At 41.2% G+C, this 14941-nt stretch overlaps 1 protein-coding gene across 1 annotated transcript; it reads left to right on the top strand.

Moving 5' to 3' along the window:
- The first annotated feature begins 339 nt into the window (after nt 1-339).
- On the top strand, nt 340-14898 carry supt16h (SPT16 homolog, facilitates chromatin remodeling subunit). The gene is made up of 24 exons (XM_071459132.1): nt 340-788; nt 1873-1965; nt 2327-2497; nt 3334-3486; nt 3616-3762; nt 4594-4745; nt 5658-5830; nt 6369-6459; nt 6545-6618; nt 6764-6876; nt 7089-7154; nt 7857-7955; nt 8361-8476; nt 9528-9681; nt 9841-9968; nt 10248-10510; nt 10600-10718; nt 11488-11726; nt 11847-11922; nt 12273-12442; nt 12550-12679; nt 12793-12919; nt 13147-13221; nt 13906-14898. Exons 1-24 carry the CDS (start codon nt 723-725, stop codon nt 14001-14003), a joined length of 3093 nt encoding a protein of 1030 aa, XP_071315233.1. The 5' UTR covers nt 340-722; the 3' UTR covers nt 14004-14898.
- Nucleotides 14899-14941: the final 43 nt, after the last annotated feature.

The following is a 14941-nucleotide window of genomic DNA, read 5'->3' as shown; positions in this document are numbered from 1 at the left end:
CGTCAGTGAGCGTGCTTGATGACGATGGCGGGAAAACCCACCATGGCGGGAAAAGCAGCGTGGTCAACACAAGACAGGAGGCGCTGTTGTTACAAATTACATTAAAAAAAAGAAAATACGCCATAAACCATTAATTATAATCACAAACTAACAAAAAGGATTCACCATGAAGCATTTAGACATTTGTTTGTATTTTTTTGTCGTAAAAGGTTTTTAGTTAGAGTCGAGCGTCAGTGTTCAATTAGGTCACAATGGGTTTGAATATCGATTGTTTATTATAAAAGCTGATATGTGAGGAGGCGGAGGGGGAGGGAGAGGAAGAAGAGGTGCAGGAGGAAGGTGGGGGGGGTCCGAGGTCTTAATTATACCAGACTGCTGTGTGCGTTGTCGTCTGTGGCGAAGAAAAGGGAGAAATTATATTGCATTTAATTAATTTCGTGTGTTTTATCCGGTTATTAAGGTTAGTGCGTGTTTTTTGTTGTTGTTGTTTTTTTTATTTACATGGCTCCTCAGTGGAAGAGGCCTGTGTGGTGAAATTACAAGAGCATCATCATCATCATCATCATCATCATCTCGTAGTGGTGTCTCTGCAGGCGTGGAAAGAAAGTGCGTTGTTGTTAGTTGACACGGATCATCATCATCATCATCATCATCCTCATCCTCATCCTCCGGCCTCCTGAGAAGCGAAGCCGGGAGCTGGAGTTTGCAACAGAGGACTCGCCATGGCGGTAAACCTGGACAAGGAAGCGTACTACCGCCGAATCAAGAGATTGTACAGCAATTGGAAGGTAAGATCTGGTGGTTTGTCGGAGTTGGTGGGTCTTCTGTGTTTGATTTTTACGCGGAGAAAGTAGCTCTGCTGGGGGATGCAAGCCGCTGACTTAGCCGCGTTTTTCAACTGGGCGAGTGGACTCTGTTGTCGGCGTGAGTGGTGAGGTCTCCGTGCCCGCATTCAGCGCCGACAACCGGGGGCTTGATGGGGGGGTAACAGGCCTCGGTATGCACGGTGTGACCAGCTTTATTTGCACCGTAACTCCTTTCCAACTCCTTCCCAGTCTCTTGTATCAGATAAATAAGCTAGCTACCTCATGTTAGCACACTAATCATCCCATTCACCGCGTTAGCTAGCCTGCTAGCTCTTAAGTTTACCACCGAGCTAGCAAGCTAGCAAAGCAGTTCAGTTTGTAGAGGACCTGTGCGGACTAATTTGACAAATAAACCCGCGTTAAAGGGATCGTAAAAACACAATTTACAACGTAGTTAGGCTTGGCATTTGGCTAACTACCAAGCTGTTCAACCTTACTGTCAGTTTACACTTGTAACGGTCGCTACATGCTAATGCTAGCTGGCTAATTAGCATCAGAATAAAATGACATGTGCAGGGTGCCTGCAGGTTCTGGAAATTACCTCAAGTGAAGTCTCAAACGTGTCAAATCACCTCTGGTCATCTTTGTGGATACTTTTAAGAGCTTAAACTCGTTTTCAGAAGTTGTAATATGGTGTTGCTGGATCAGTTTGCGGACCCAGATAAGTGGCTCTGATATTCATCTACACATTGAGAGTGTTTTATGTGCATTATTTCTGCCGTTTAAAGACTTTAGATGAGCTTTGTCAGACTTACAGCCCCGTTTATGTGGGGCCAGGTGATGCAGCATCAGGTGCTGATGTTGCTGATGAAGTGTCACACATCAACTTTTCAGTGATGCTGTTTCCACACATACACACACAGCACTTTTCTTAACACCACAATAGAAACTAACACTTTTTCTTCCAGAATTCACCCCAGATAAATACTATCTAAATGTGGATGTACCTCAGTCTGGTCTTGTAATTTCTTCCTTCATCCACTATATATATTTTATTTTATTCCAGAAAGGAGAGGATGAGTTTGGTAAAGTCGACGCCATCGTGGTGTCAGTCGGAGTGGATGAGGAGATTGTATACGCCAAATCCACAGCCATACAGGTAAGGGCATATTCCAGCCAGAGCAGCATGATAAAATCACGGAGGATGCCGAGCACAAGCCTAAACAATCAGGTGCTGCATGATATGATCAGGATGGAGGCAATTTTCCACTGTCACTTCATGTTCAGGCTTTTCTTTTAAAAGATTTTAATGCAGCATATATTTACCTGTGCTGTGGAGATAAGCCAATTTCTTTTATTGTGTCATTATCTTGATTGCAAGACCATAAATTAGTGTTGACCTGCGCTAAAGCTAAACAGAAGTACACCTGCATGTTCAGGATGTGCAAATTCTGTGCAAAGTCTTAATCTGCTGGTTCTCAGCTCAGTTAATAAATTCACCCTCTTTTCTTTTTCCTCAGACCTGGCTGTTTGGCTACGAGTTGACAGACACCATCATGGTGTTCTGCGACACCAAAATCATCTTCCTCGCCAGTAAGAAGAAGGTGGATTTCCTCAAACAGGTGGCTGTAACAAAAGGCAATGAGAACGCCAACGGTGTCCCGCCCATCACCCTGCTCACCAGGGAAAAGGTGAAAAGAACACACTCTCCTTTCCACAATTGTACATGCATGATTTCAAGATCTTGGGGTGTGGTTTCTGTATGACTGGTGAGTTTGTCTGAAAAAGGAATCTGTTGTGTAGTCAGTCTGACAAACAAGATTTGAAGCTTCCTCTTTTGTGGTTTATTCAGCAAATTTTCAACCGTACTTGTGGGTTTTTTTTGGTTTTTTTTTACATTATATAAGTCAGATTAAATGTTTCTAAATCAACTACCATGGGGGTTTCAGTCTTGAACGCATGATTCAATGACTGTGCATCCTTGTAACCTTGTATTTTCTTTTTAAAATATGGATCTGCTCACTTTTTGCTGAAAACTCACCCTCATAAAGAAGGTATCTGCAGGTCTTAAAAAGCATTGAATTCAGTTTCCTCATAAACAAAGGCCTTTTGAAGGTGTGGAAAGTCTTAAATTTCATTAATAAAATGATTAAATATTTTCTCCTCCCTGCTATAGGCAGTAATGTGGGTTGTGAATTGACTGTATATCTGATTGCAGGCTGATGGGAGACGTTATACACTTGTAAACTAAAAGCAGGATTGTTATGACAGTGGATTGTGCACATAGGGTGCTGCTCAGTTTCAGTTTTCAGTACAGTAGCCAGAATGCTCATCTAATAAAGGGCAAAGCCTTAAATTAACTTTAATTAACAGTTTTTAATTGGGGAAATCCAGCCATTAATTTTGTGCAGCTTATCTGGGTCCAGTATTAACATGATTAATTATATCATCAGGAATTATTATAATGTACTGCTGGGAAAATAGTTCTTGATAAAACTGACTCTTAATGCGCTTTTTTTTTTTCCAGAATGAAAGCAACAAGGCCAACTTTGACAAGATGATCGAGGCGATCAGAGGCAGCAAAGAAGGCAAGACAGTGGGAGTGTTCAGCAAGGACAAGTTCCCCGGAGAGTACATGAAGAGCTGGAACGACACGATCACTGCTGAAGGACTGGAGAAGGTAAGACGTGATTTTTAAAATGTCACCAGAAACTACATTTTAACACCTGCTATTAGGAATGAAGCGTGGGAGTCTTGTGTTTTAGTCATCATCAGCACCTCTCCTTCTTGAACTGTGCCCTGTCTGCAGGTGGACATCAGCGCTGTGGTCGCGTACACGATGGCAGTGAAGGAGGACGGGGAGCTCAGCCTGATGAAGAAGGCGGCGGCCATCACCAGCGAGGTTTACTCCAAGTTCTTCAAGGAGCGCGTCATGGAGATCGTTGATGCAGATGAGGTGAGGAGAAGAAGCAGCAGGTATTTTTGCACTGGAGCTAAAGCTGATTTGTGCCATGCTTTGTGTAATTCTGATCATTGTTTTGACCTTTGAGTTTGCTTCAACTTAACACCCTCCAAAGCTCTCATTTTCCCCCTCTTCCTTTATTTGCTTTCACTCACTAAAACAATGATAAAAGCAAAATCTTCTTACCGCCAAAGCTCTGTTGTATTGACCTGCGTACTGAAAGTTGCAAGTCTGGGGCTCTCCTGACCCGGCCGAGATCAAATTTCACCTGCACAGAAACTGAGGAGCATTTGCATCATATTGTTCAGTCGTTATTGTGAGAAACCAAGTTGAGGAAACTGCATGTCCGCCTTCTAGCTGCAGTTCCATGTTGGAGATTTTGTTGGACAGTAAACTGCAGTGTTGTCAACCAGTTTGCACTATTGCCACAAACCCATCGCAGGCACTCACATCTAAATAAAATCTAATATTAAAGCCTGCATCTGGTTTCAGTTGTTAATGAATCACTACAAATGGGTAATGGATGGATGCACAAGTAGCTAATCTAGGCTATTTGAATGATGTGACTGTAAGGCAATCAGTGGTTAAACCATCTTGGAATACTGCATGAACACCCCCAAGCCTGAGTAATGGGAGGTTTTCCTGTGCTGACACTGAATGCAGCACTAGAACCATGATCTGCAAACTGTGTCGTGACAAGCACCCTGCTTTTAAAATAAATAGTCCAGAGCTTGAACTTTACAGCATGACAGTTTATACACTTAGTTTTTATCTTTTGTCTGTGTGAGGTAAATGTCCGTTTTGTTCCCCACCCCTCCCCAACAGAAAGTGCGTCACAGTAAACTGGCCGAGTCGGTAGAGAAGGCCATCGAGGAGAAGAAGTACCTGGGTGGTGCTGATCCTTCCACAGTGGAGATGTGTTATCCTCCCATCATCCAGAGTGGAGGCAACTACAGCCTCAAGTTCAGCGTTGTCAGGTAGCTCACCGTCTTCAGACACACAGTGACACGTTGATTGTGAAAGCTGATTTTTATAAAAACAGGACATTGTTTTCTGTTGAAAATCTTTGTCAGAAAAACGACTGTATTGATTTATCAAATCCAAATTTTAAAGGGCTGCAACTAATGATTATTTTTATTTTTGCATTATCTGCTGATTATTTTATAAATTGTTTGGTCTATTAAATGTAAGAAGAGCACTAGTTTAAAACCAGTATTTTAAAACCTAAAGATGCTCATTTATTGTTACAATAGATTAACTGAAATATTAAATATTCATAAGCTGGAACTGGAATGTTTGTTTTTTTTTGCTGTAAAGAAAAGACTTCAGTGATGAATCGGTTATTAAAATCGTGAATTTTGTTTCAGCTCTGTTTGAAAAAGTTTTGCTTGCTGCAGGATTTTCTGAATAGATCAATCTGAGACTGAATGTTCTGTTGTGAGCAATTGAAGGAGGGTTGGATGAACAGATCGATACCACGTCTGTCTGTTTAATATGAAGTTACAGCCAGGGGACAGTTAGCTTAGCTGGCTTTATCTTAAGGTTAAAACAATCAGTCTGCCACAGCTTGTTGTTTTTTTCATTTTGTTTTTGGTATGGACTGAATATGCTCCAGACTGACTGAAGCTCTCCCTGGTTGTATTCAGATACAGTGGCACAGGGCAGCAGCAAAAAGCAGTGATTCGCAGAATGATAATAATCAGATCTCCCAGATATGAGACTTTGTTGTGGGGTTCAAGCAACTGAAGTGCTCTAGAACAAGACCTTGAATCCGTGATGCTCTGACCTCTGACCTAGAGGTTGACAAGAGACAAACACTGTAATCCTTAGCTGATGATAAATTGCACTGTTCTGTCATTTGAACTGGCACTGTTCCCTCTCTGCGCCAGCGATAAGAACCACATGCACTTCGGTGCCATCACGTGTGCCATGGGGATCCGCTACAAGTCGTACTGCTCCAACCTGGTGCGAACCCTCATGGTGGACCCCCCTCAGGAGATGCAGGACAACTACAACTTCCTGCTGCAGGTGGAGGAGGAGCTGCTCAAAGAGCTCAAACACGGTGCGTTCAGGAGCATGCTGGGAGTGTGCGAGCTTTGGGTACTTGCTGAAGCCACTAAGCGTGATGTTAGCAAGCTGTGTGAAAGTTTTGTTGGGAAAGATCTAACTCTGTAACTATTAAATATTCTCATCAATTGACTCAAACTAATATTTTCTTGATTAATTGTAGTGAAAAACTGCAAAACCTCAGAACCTCAGGCGGTTTTATTCAAAATGCTTGTTTTATTCAAACAGTACAAAACTCATTTGTATAAAACAAAGAAAAGCAGCAGATCATCACATTTTAAAAGTTGAAACAAGTGAATTTAAAAAATTTTTTTTTTTTGTTTGAAAAATGACATGATTAATGACGTCTCAATTGTTACTCATTAATGTTCTGATGAAAGAACAGTAAATTTGCAAATCATTGTGGATCTAGAATAAACAGAAGTGGGTAGTTTCCAAAAGCAGTGGGATCCTTGTCATCAAGTGCAGAAACGGTGATGTTGAGCTCATTTGTGTGTGTTTCTGTTAATAAACATTTTGTGTCTCCTCCACAGGCGTAAAAATCTGCGACGCCTACAGCGCCGTTCTGGAGTACATGAAGAAGGAGAAGTCAGACCTTGTATCAAAGCTGACCAAAAACCTCGGGTAAATACACACAAATGCCTTCTGTCTGCTCAACATACACTCAGTCTTTTCCACTCATGTCGCCATTTTTCTTTTCTTTTTGTAGCTTTGCGATGGGAATCGAGTTCAGAGAAGGCTCCTTGGTTGTGAACGCTAAAAACCAGTACAAACTGAAAAAAGGTGAGACATGATGCTCCATGTTTGAATTGTTCTGTTAAACAGGGATTTAAATTCAGCACATGCAGAGAAAAAAGTTTAGCGATTGCCATTTATCTGATATTGAGAACTCAAACCAAACTTGATAACCTGCGTGTGTCTCTTCCAGGCATGGTGTTCAGTATCAGCTTGGGTTTTGCTGACCTTATGAATAAAGATGGCAAGAAGGACGAGCAGAAAAAGTATGCCTTGTTTATTGGCGACACAATACAGATCAATGAGGTAAGAGCCACTTTACCCAGGCTAAAAAGAGTGTGTGTGTGTGTGTGTGTGCTCTGTATAATTCAAGCTTAAGGAATTTGATCTTAACATCTTAGTGTTTTCTCCATCTCTTGGTATCACTGATGCTGCATAAAAATTACAATCCAAGTTAATTCATTTTTACACAAACTCGGTTCTACAGCATCTAACAACCTGAAATGCTTCTGTAACAGGAAGAAGCCGCCACGATACTCACACCAGTTAAGAAGAAGATAAAAAACGTGGGAATCTTCTTGAAGGTGGGTTTCTCTCCGCACCATTTCAACGTCTTGTAAGAAATTTCACAAACAAAACAAGTTCAAGGCAAACAGATACCTCTTTGACATACTAAATATTTTAAATCATACCTGTTGTTTTTCAACTATAGCAACTATATTAATATTTACAATATAATTTCATGAGTTGATGTGAGCAACACAATTCTTAAAGCGATATTTACACGTACATATAGACAATTTTCCCCAGTATAAAAAAAAAATCCATTGTGTTTATGTTCTATAATAATAATGATGATAATGTACACAGTATTTGGCTCAGTCCACTGGGAAGGTTTCAGAAGTGAAGCGTCTGTTCTCCAGCAGCCACATTTCTAATACAGCGTATAGTTTTCAGCTGCTTTCGATGGAAACTGATGCTTTTTGGCTCCGCCTGACTATAACAATCTTTTCTGTTGCTCCTAAAGTCATCACTGGTTTTAAATGTCAATATAAACAATGAAGTGTTCGGTTTATTTTGTGACGATGTTGTGATCATAAATGATTTTCATCTGGCCCCTGGTCGACGGAACAGTCTTACAATAGAAACCTGTGTAAAGAGAACAATTCCATCATAATTTCAGCTGTATTAAAACACAGTATAGGTGACCACAGAGAGCAGCAGGAGACAGAACATAAAGCCTAATGAAACGTTTTGTGGTGTGTCTTGTTTTTGTTGTCTCTCAGAACGACGATGAAGAGGACGAGGAGGAAGATGGCGACGATGCCGAGGAGCTGCTGGGGAAGGGAGCTCGGAGTGCGGCGCTGCTCGCAGACAGAACCAGAGTGAGTGTGTTGTTGGATATGTTGAGTGGTGATCAGTGTTTATTTGCCACCTTGACAGTGTGTTAATAACTAAGAGTGTGAATGTCTTTGTACTCTACCAGCTACTTGGGAAGGTAAGTATTCATCGTTTCTTCTAAAATCTCATCGGCTGAACTGGTTTAGTTGTAAAGATCCACTTGCTGATGGGAAAAAGTTTTACATGTTCATTTCAGTGAGTTTGTTTTTTTTTTTTTTTTTTGGTTAGTTTTGTTTTGTTTGTGTGTTTTGACCATCCAAAGCTGTGACACATGCCTGTATTCTGCATGTGTGTTGTGAAATTTTTTTTTAAATTTTATTTCCTTTCACAAAATCTTGGACTCTGGTGCCTCTGCGCCGCCACTCAGTTGTCTCTGTTGTCAAACTCAGAACGAGATGACGGCGGAGGAGAAGAGGCGGGCTCACCAGAAGGAGTTGGCCAATCATTTGAACGAAGAAGCCAAGCGTCGTCTGACGGAGCAGAAAGGAGAGCAGCAGATTCAGAAGTGAGTGGTGGGGGCCTGAAGGAGGCGCTAGAGGGTGGAGGTTTGAATGTGACTGGTTGCAGCACCTGAACTGAACTGTGCAGACAGAGCAGTCAGAGCTGTTTGTTTTAGTTTTGTGAAGCTGAAGTGGATCTTTATCACAAAGCAGCAGGTGAATCCAGGAAAAAAAGACACTTAACTTAATACAAGTCTGAATCAGCCTCACTGACACTAGCAGCTAGATGACATAAAAAACAAATTTATGGCAATAGCTGTTAATCTACACCTGTTCCATTCAGCTTTATCTATGTCTGTAACTCTACTTTAGTGCCCAAATATTTCTTTAAATGTCCTTTTCTCTCCTGATACTGATTATTTTAATGGTCTTTTTCTCAAATCTGATATCTCTATTATGCTACATCACTGCATGAAGATTATTGGCATCATTCTCATGCAAGTAAACACCCGACTTCAGCTGTGAAAACATTTGAAATTTTACCAGAGACACTCGTACACATTCTTTTCAGGCTTGAATAAATATTTAATTACATTAATGTAGAGGGCTTACATTGATATGATGCATCAGCCTCAGTAAAATTTCCATATTCTGGTTGCAAAGAGTTTGTTGTTAATGAGATGTAACATGAGAACTGTTTTTTTTGTTTTTTGTTTTTTTGTTTTTTTTTTTTGCACTGGTTCACCAAATCATGTGGTAAAGACCAGTGTTACTTTGTCTGTGTGATGTCACCAAATAAGGTCCTGACAGATTATCTTGCTTTCATAAAGTGAGTCATTATCTAACTGTTACTGTCGTCAATGCCTCCAACTTCCAGTGAAGGCCACTGTGAACGTAGTGATGAGTAACAGCAGTAGCTTCAAAATGCAACAACTTATTAAATGTGCGTTGTCACATCTGGATGAGACGTAATCAGTGTAATCAGATCAGCATCAGGGTCAGTAACAATCACTGTATCCCTGACCTAAAGAGAGCTGTGGGCAGCCGCTCTGCAACGCCACCGAGCTGTGATTAAGTTAGCGGTCATTAATTGAGTCGACTCTTGTTTCCTCTCAGGGCCAGAAAATCTAACGTGTCCTATAAGAACGTCTCTCAGATGCCCAGAGAAAAAGACATCAGAGAAATGAAGATCTTCATTGACAAAAAGTACGAGACCGTCGTCATGCCCGTCTTTGGTATCGCCACGCCGTTCCACATCGCCACCATCAAGGTATGCTGAGGTTACCTCCAACTGTCCACCAGCATTTGTTTGTCTTACTGATGACAGCAGATTATTTATACAAGTTTGTTTTAGTCTTTCATATTGACTGATCTCTTTGCTTTTCTTTCTTCTGTGTCTTCTTCTTTTTTTTTTTTTTCTCCGGCCCAGAACATCAGCATGTCTGTAGAGGGAGACTACACCTACCTGAGGATCAACTTCTACGTCCCTGGCAGCTCTCTGGGACGACAGGAGGGAAACATCTTCCCCAACCCCGACGCCACTTTTGTCAAAGAAATGTGAGTTTTAACTATTTAACAGTGAATATTGTCTGAATTTCCCGCCCAGTTTTTGCAAACAGACGAATAGAGAGAGAATAATTTTTTTTAAGAAATATAAGTTGAGCATTTAATGTTTCTTTTTCTAGATGATTTTTGATTTTCATTGTATGTATGTTCACCTGGTAATTTTTATGACTGTGGTGTAGTATATTTTTAATTTGCCTGCACGTTAACATCAATTCTAATCATCCTGATTATTCTAATTATACCACTAACACCCCTGCCGCTTCCCCCCAGCACGTACCGAGCGTCCAACCTGAAGGCTCCCGGCGACACGTCGGTACCCTCCACCAACCTGCAGAACGCTTTCCGCATCATCAAGGAGGTACAGAAACGCTACAAGACGCGAGAGGCTGAAGAGAAGGAGAAGGAGGGCATCGTCAAGCAGGACTCGCTGGTCATCAACCTCAACCGCAGCAACCCCAAACTCAAAGACCTCTACATCAGACCCAACATCGCACAGAAGAGGATGCAGGGCTCGCTGGAGGCTCATACTAATGGTGAGCACACAGGAACGCTCGTGTCTGGAACACAAACTTTGATCAGTGCAGTGTGGAGGCGGTCGGTGAACTTCTCTGGTCTCCTACAGGTTTCCGTTTCACATCAGTCCGAGGCGACAAAGTGGACATCCTTTACAACAACATCAAACACGCCATCTTCCAGCCGTGCGACGGGGAGATGATCATTGTACTGCACTTCCACCTCAAGGTGCGTCTGTGAAACTAGAGAAACCAGACGTTTCTCCCTTCAAGGAATCCTTTGACATTTAGAGGAGTTTTGCTTGTCTGTTCGCTAGATATGAATAAACAGCCAGCAGCTGCTTAGCTTAGCTTAGTTTAGTTTAGCGTAGCATAAACACTGAGAATGGGTGGATTGATGTTTTCACACTTTGTTTTTGTACAGGATAAACAAATTAGATATATGACATGGTAACTAGTGAGCTTTAGATTTGCTGGCAGGTGGATTTTGTTGCCTTTGAACAGAACCAGGCTCGCTGTTTCCAGGCTTTTTGTTAAGCTAAGAGAACAAAGTAGTTCCAAATAATAAACCCAGTATTTCCCCCCAGAAAATACTCCAGGGTGTCTGCAGGTCTTAAAGTCTTTAAACCTGATTTAATTTAATGCTTTTCATCAAAGAAGGCCTTAGGAGATATTAAAATCTTAAATTGAATTTACAAACGTCTTCAGTATTTCTCAGTCAGTCAATCATTCCTCATTGGTTAATCAATCCATCCATTTTATCCTGCTTATCCATGTCATGTTAATTAACGATATTATTAGGAATTAAATTTTCATATTCCTGCCTGTATGATTGTGAGACGGGTATTATATTGAATTTAATCTGGTATTAAAAATCTCTTAAAACTCAAAAACTTGAAGTGAACCCTGCAGAAACACTGAATGAGGAAAAATGCATCTGTATGAAGTGTAACATCAGGATTGCTAATGTTTCATTTCGTCCGTCACTTTTCCTCCAGAACGCCATCATGTTTGGTAAGAGACGCCACACAGACGTCCAGTTCTACACGGAGGTCGGCGAGATCACCACAGACTTGGGCAAACACCAACACATGCACGACCGAGATGACCTGTACGCCGAGCAGATGGAGCGGGAGATGAGGCACAAGCTCAAGTCGGCCTTCAAGAACTTCATCGAGAAGGTGGAGACGCTGACTAAAGAGGAGCTGGAGTTCGAGGTGCCCTTCAGAGACCTGGGGTGAGCGAACGGATCGATCCCGCTCTGAGTGAATGCTGAGCTGGACGTGAATGTAGAATCAGAGGAGAAGCGGCATGAGCAGGTGGACTGATTGTTTGTGCTGTTTGTATTTGCTTCCAGGTTCCAGGGTGCCCCCTACAGGAGTACCTGCCTGCTACAACCCACGTCCAGTTCCCTTGTCAATGTTACTGAATGGGTGAGTGAGAACACTGAGCCTGCAACTGTTGAAGAGCTTTTTTTCTTTCTTTATTGTGACGAGTTTTGAGACCACTTGACTTTGATGCAGATGATTCACTTCTCCTGTTTTAAAACCCTATGGAAAAATAGAAAAACAGCCGAAAGGTTTAACTGGTTTATAGATGAAGAAAATCTTGAAGAGAAATAGTTTGACTAGTTTTATCTCATTAATCAAGATATAATGTCTTATTTTGAAATATTGAGCATATTCATTTTTATTCATGAAGTGTGTTTCTGATGATTTTTCTTCAATATTAATGTCATTTACCAAAACATTTTCTCCGTTTTCTTAAAATCTTTTCCGTTTAGCCGCCGTTTGTCGTGACTCTGGACGAGGTGGAGTTGGTCCACTTTGAGCGTGTGCAGTTCCACCTGAAGAACTTCGACGTGGTCATCGTCTACAAGGACTACAACAAGAAGGTCACCATGATCAACGCTGTGCCCGTCAACTCCCTCGACCCCATCAAGGAGTGGCTCAAGTAAGGCCCAGTTAACGCAGTAATGTTTTATTTTAACTTGTTCAGCAGATTATTTGGATTAAAATGATAGTTATTGTGTATTAACATGTTTTCTGTCTCTTCCTCAGCTCGTGTGACATCAAGTACACAGAGGGAGTCCAGTCTCTGAACTGGACCAAGATCATGAAGACCATCGTCGATGACCCCGAGGGCTTCTTCGAGCAGGGCGGCTGGTCTTTCTTAGACCCGGAGAGCGAGGTGCGTTCTGTTCCTGTTTTCTTTTATCGAATCTGTTTCAGACATGAATAATCACAAACGACAGATTCTGCGTTTCTGTGTTCGTGGTTATATCTTGCTGTGTCTGGTTTCAGGGAAGCGGTGGAGAGGAAGATTCAGAGTCTGAAATGGAGGACGAGACATTCAACCCATCTGCAGATGAAGAAGAGGAGGAGGAGGAAGACAGTGATGAGGATTACAGCTCAGAGACAGAGGACTCTAGTATGATTGCAGAAAGTTTTTTTTTTTTTTTGTTAGGCGACATTTGTGAGGAGCTGCAATTATCAACAGAAAAATAAATCGGCAGCATTTTTGAGAGTAGATATTTGTCAAACAAAAATACCAAACGTTGTCTGATTCTGGCTTCTTAAATGTGAAGATGCGATGTTCTTCGTCATATATGACAGTGCTCAGAGCTCTTAGTGTCTGTCGTATGCTGTGTTTTTCAGACTACAGTGCGTCACTGGGCAGTGAGGAGGAGAGCGGTAAAGACTGGGACGAGCTGGAGGAAGAAGCCAGGAAAGGTTCGTATCTGCAGGGCTGCACAGTTAATCGAAATATAATCGAAATTGCAATATCACAGGAAATAAAATAAAGGTAAAATGTGTCTCAACATGTTTGTGCATTATCACCGCATGTGTTGTGGTGCTACAGAGATGCCCCAGAGTACAAATCTTATTCCTGAGTCATAAAAGAACCTGTCTGTTTGGTACTAGCCCCAACAAGAATCACAACATCTTAATTTTATTTTATCCCCCCCCCATATCATTCAGTCCTAATCTGCAGTTTATTGCTTATCTGTCGTTTAAGGTGTGAAAGTTAAATAAAGTTAGGACGTCGCTTCTTGTGTTGCCATGATGTTACCATGTGGAAAAAAAGTTTCACCAAAACTTAACCATTCCCACTCGAATCATGAGTCGTATCATAATATCTGTAAAAACAGTCACTATATTTTTATTTTATTTATGTTTTCCTATTGTTCAGCCCTACGTACTACCATCAGTTGCACACCATGCATTATGGATTGGTGATGCAAGAGCTAAACAACTGCTGAAATAAAAAAAAATAAATTAATTAAAAGATTTAGAATTTCAAGAAAGCTCAGACAACAGCACAAAATTAAAGATCAATTAACAAATGGATAAACACACCATGTGCTCTCTGTTAAAGATGGTAATAGAGTAACTTCTGCTCTTCTCGCACTCCAGCTGACAGAGAGAGTCACTATGAGGACGAGGACACCTCCAACAGGAAGAGAAAGGTCCGGACAGTAGCCCCACCCAGCAAGAAGAAGCGACGGTCCTAAATGTCTCTCTCTCTCTCTCTCTCTCTCTCACTCACACACACACACACACAGATAAATGCGCACACACACATACTGCCAAACCTACCTGACCCTCAACCCACCAAACACCGTCTGGCTCTTTTTTCACTCATACACTTCACACAAACACACGCGCAGACACACGACGTGTACATAGACTTAGAAGCCCCTTTATTTTTTTTTATTTTTTTTTTTTTGTGTGTTGGTCAGTGAAGTGTCATGTTGAAATGGTGGACAGACACACACTTTTCATTCATTAGCCTTTTTTTTTTTTTTTTCCCTCTTCATTCCTTCCTCATTCTCTCTTTTGTTTCCTCCTCCCATCTCCATCCATCCATCAGGGTTTCATGTTTGTGTGTGTGTGTGTGTGTATGTGTGGGTGTGTGTGCGTGCATGTGTGTTTAAATGGGTTTTTATTGCAAGCATTGTTTATTTTCTGTTTAAAAAAAAAAAAAAAAAAAAAGATGACTTTCTTAACTAATGGATAATAAAAGAGAGGACTTGACATATCCTCTGCCAAGTGTTTTATATAATAACTGAGAAGCTTATGATTCCCTCTCTCCTCTCCTCCCCCTCCTCATCACGTCCCCTCATGTTTTCTTCAGTGTTTGTTAAATTGTGGTAATAAGATCTTTTTTTGAAGGGGGGCAGATATAAATCTTTTCTGATTATTTCTTTTTTTAAATGGGTTTGTAAACATGCAGACAGGCACACACACACACATATATACACACACACACACACACACACACACACTGTCTCCCTAGCACTTGTCCTCCTCTTTGTCCCTCTTTTGTTCATTCTGAGTAGAAATGTTGTACTGTTAATTCTGAAAATTCTGTTTTTTGTTTTTGTAATAAAATTAAAAGGAACTGTAGTTTGTTTTCAATGGTCTGTTTGCTTTCTGAGGGCTGCAGCGT

This window comes from Trachinotus anak, unplaced genomic scaffold (genome assembly GCF_046630095.1).
Source record: "Trachinotus anak isolate AG129_WGS33_773 ecotype Australia unplaced genomic scaffold, CSIRO_AGI_Tana_v1 ptg000023l, whole genome shotgun sequence".
Taxonomy (NCBI): domain Eukaryota; kingdom Metazoa; phylum Chordata; class Actinopteri; order Carangiformes; family Carangidae; genus Trachinotus; species Trachinotus anak.
Note: the sequence above shows the minus strand (reverse complement) of the source record. Positions and strands in the feature narration are given on the sequence as shown.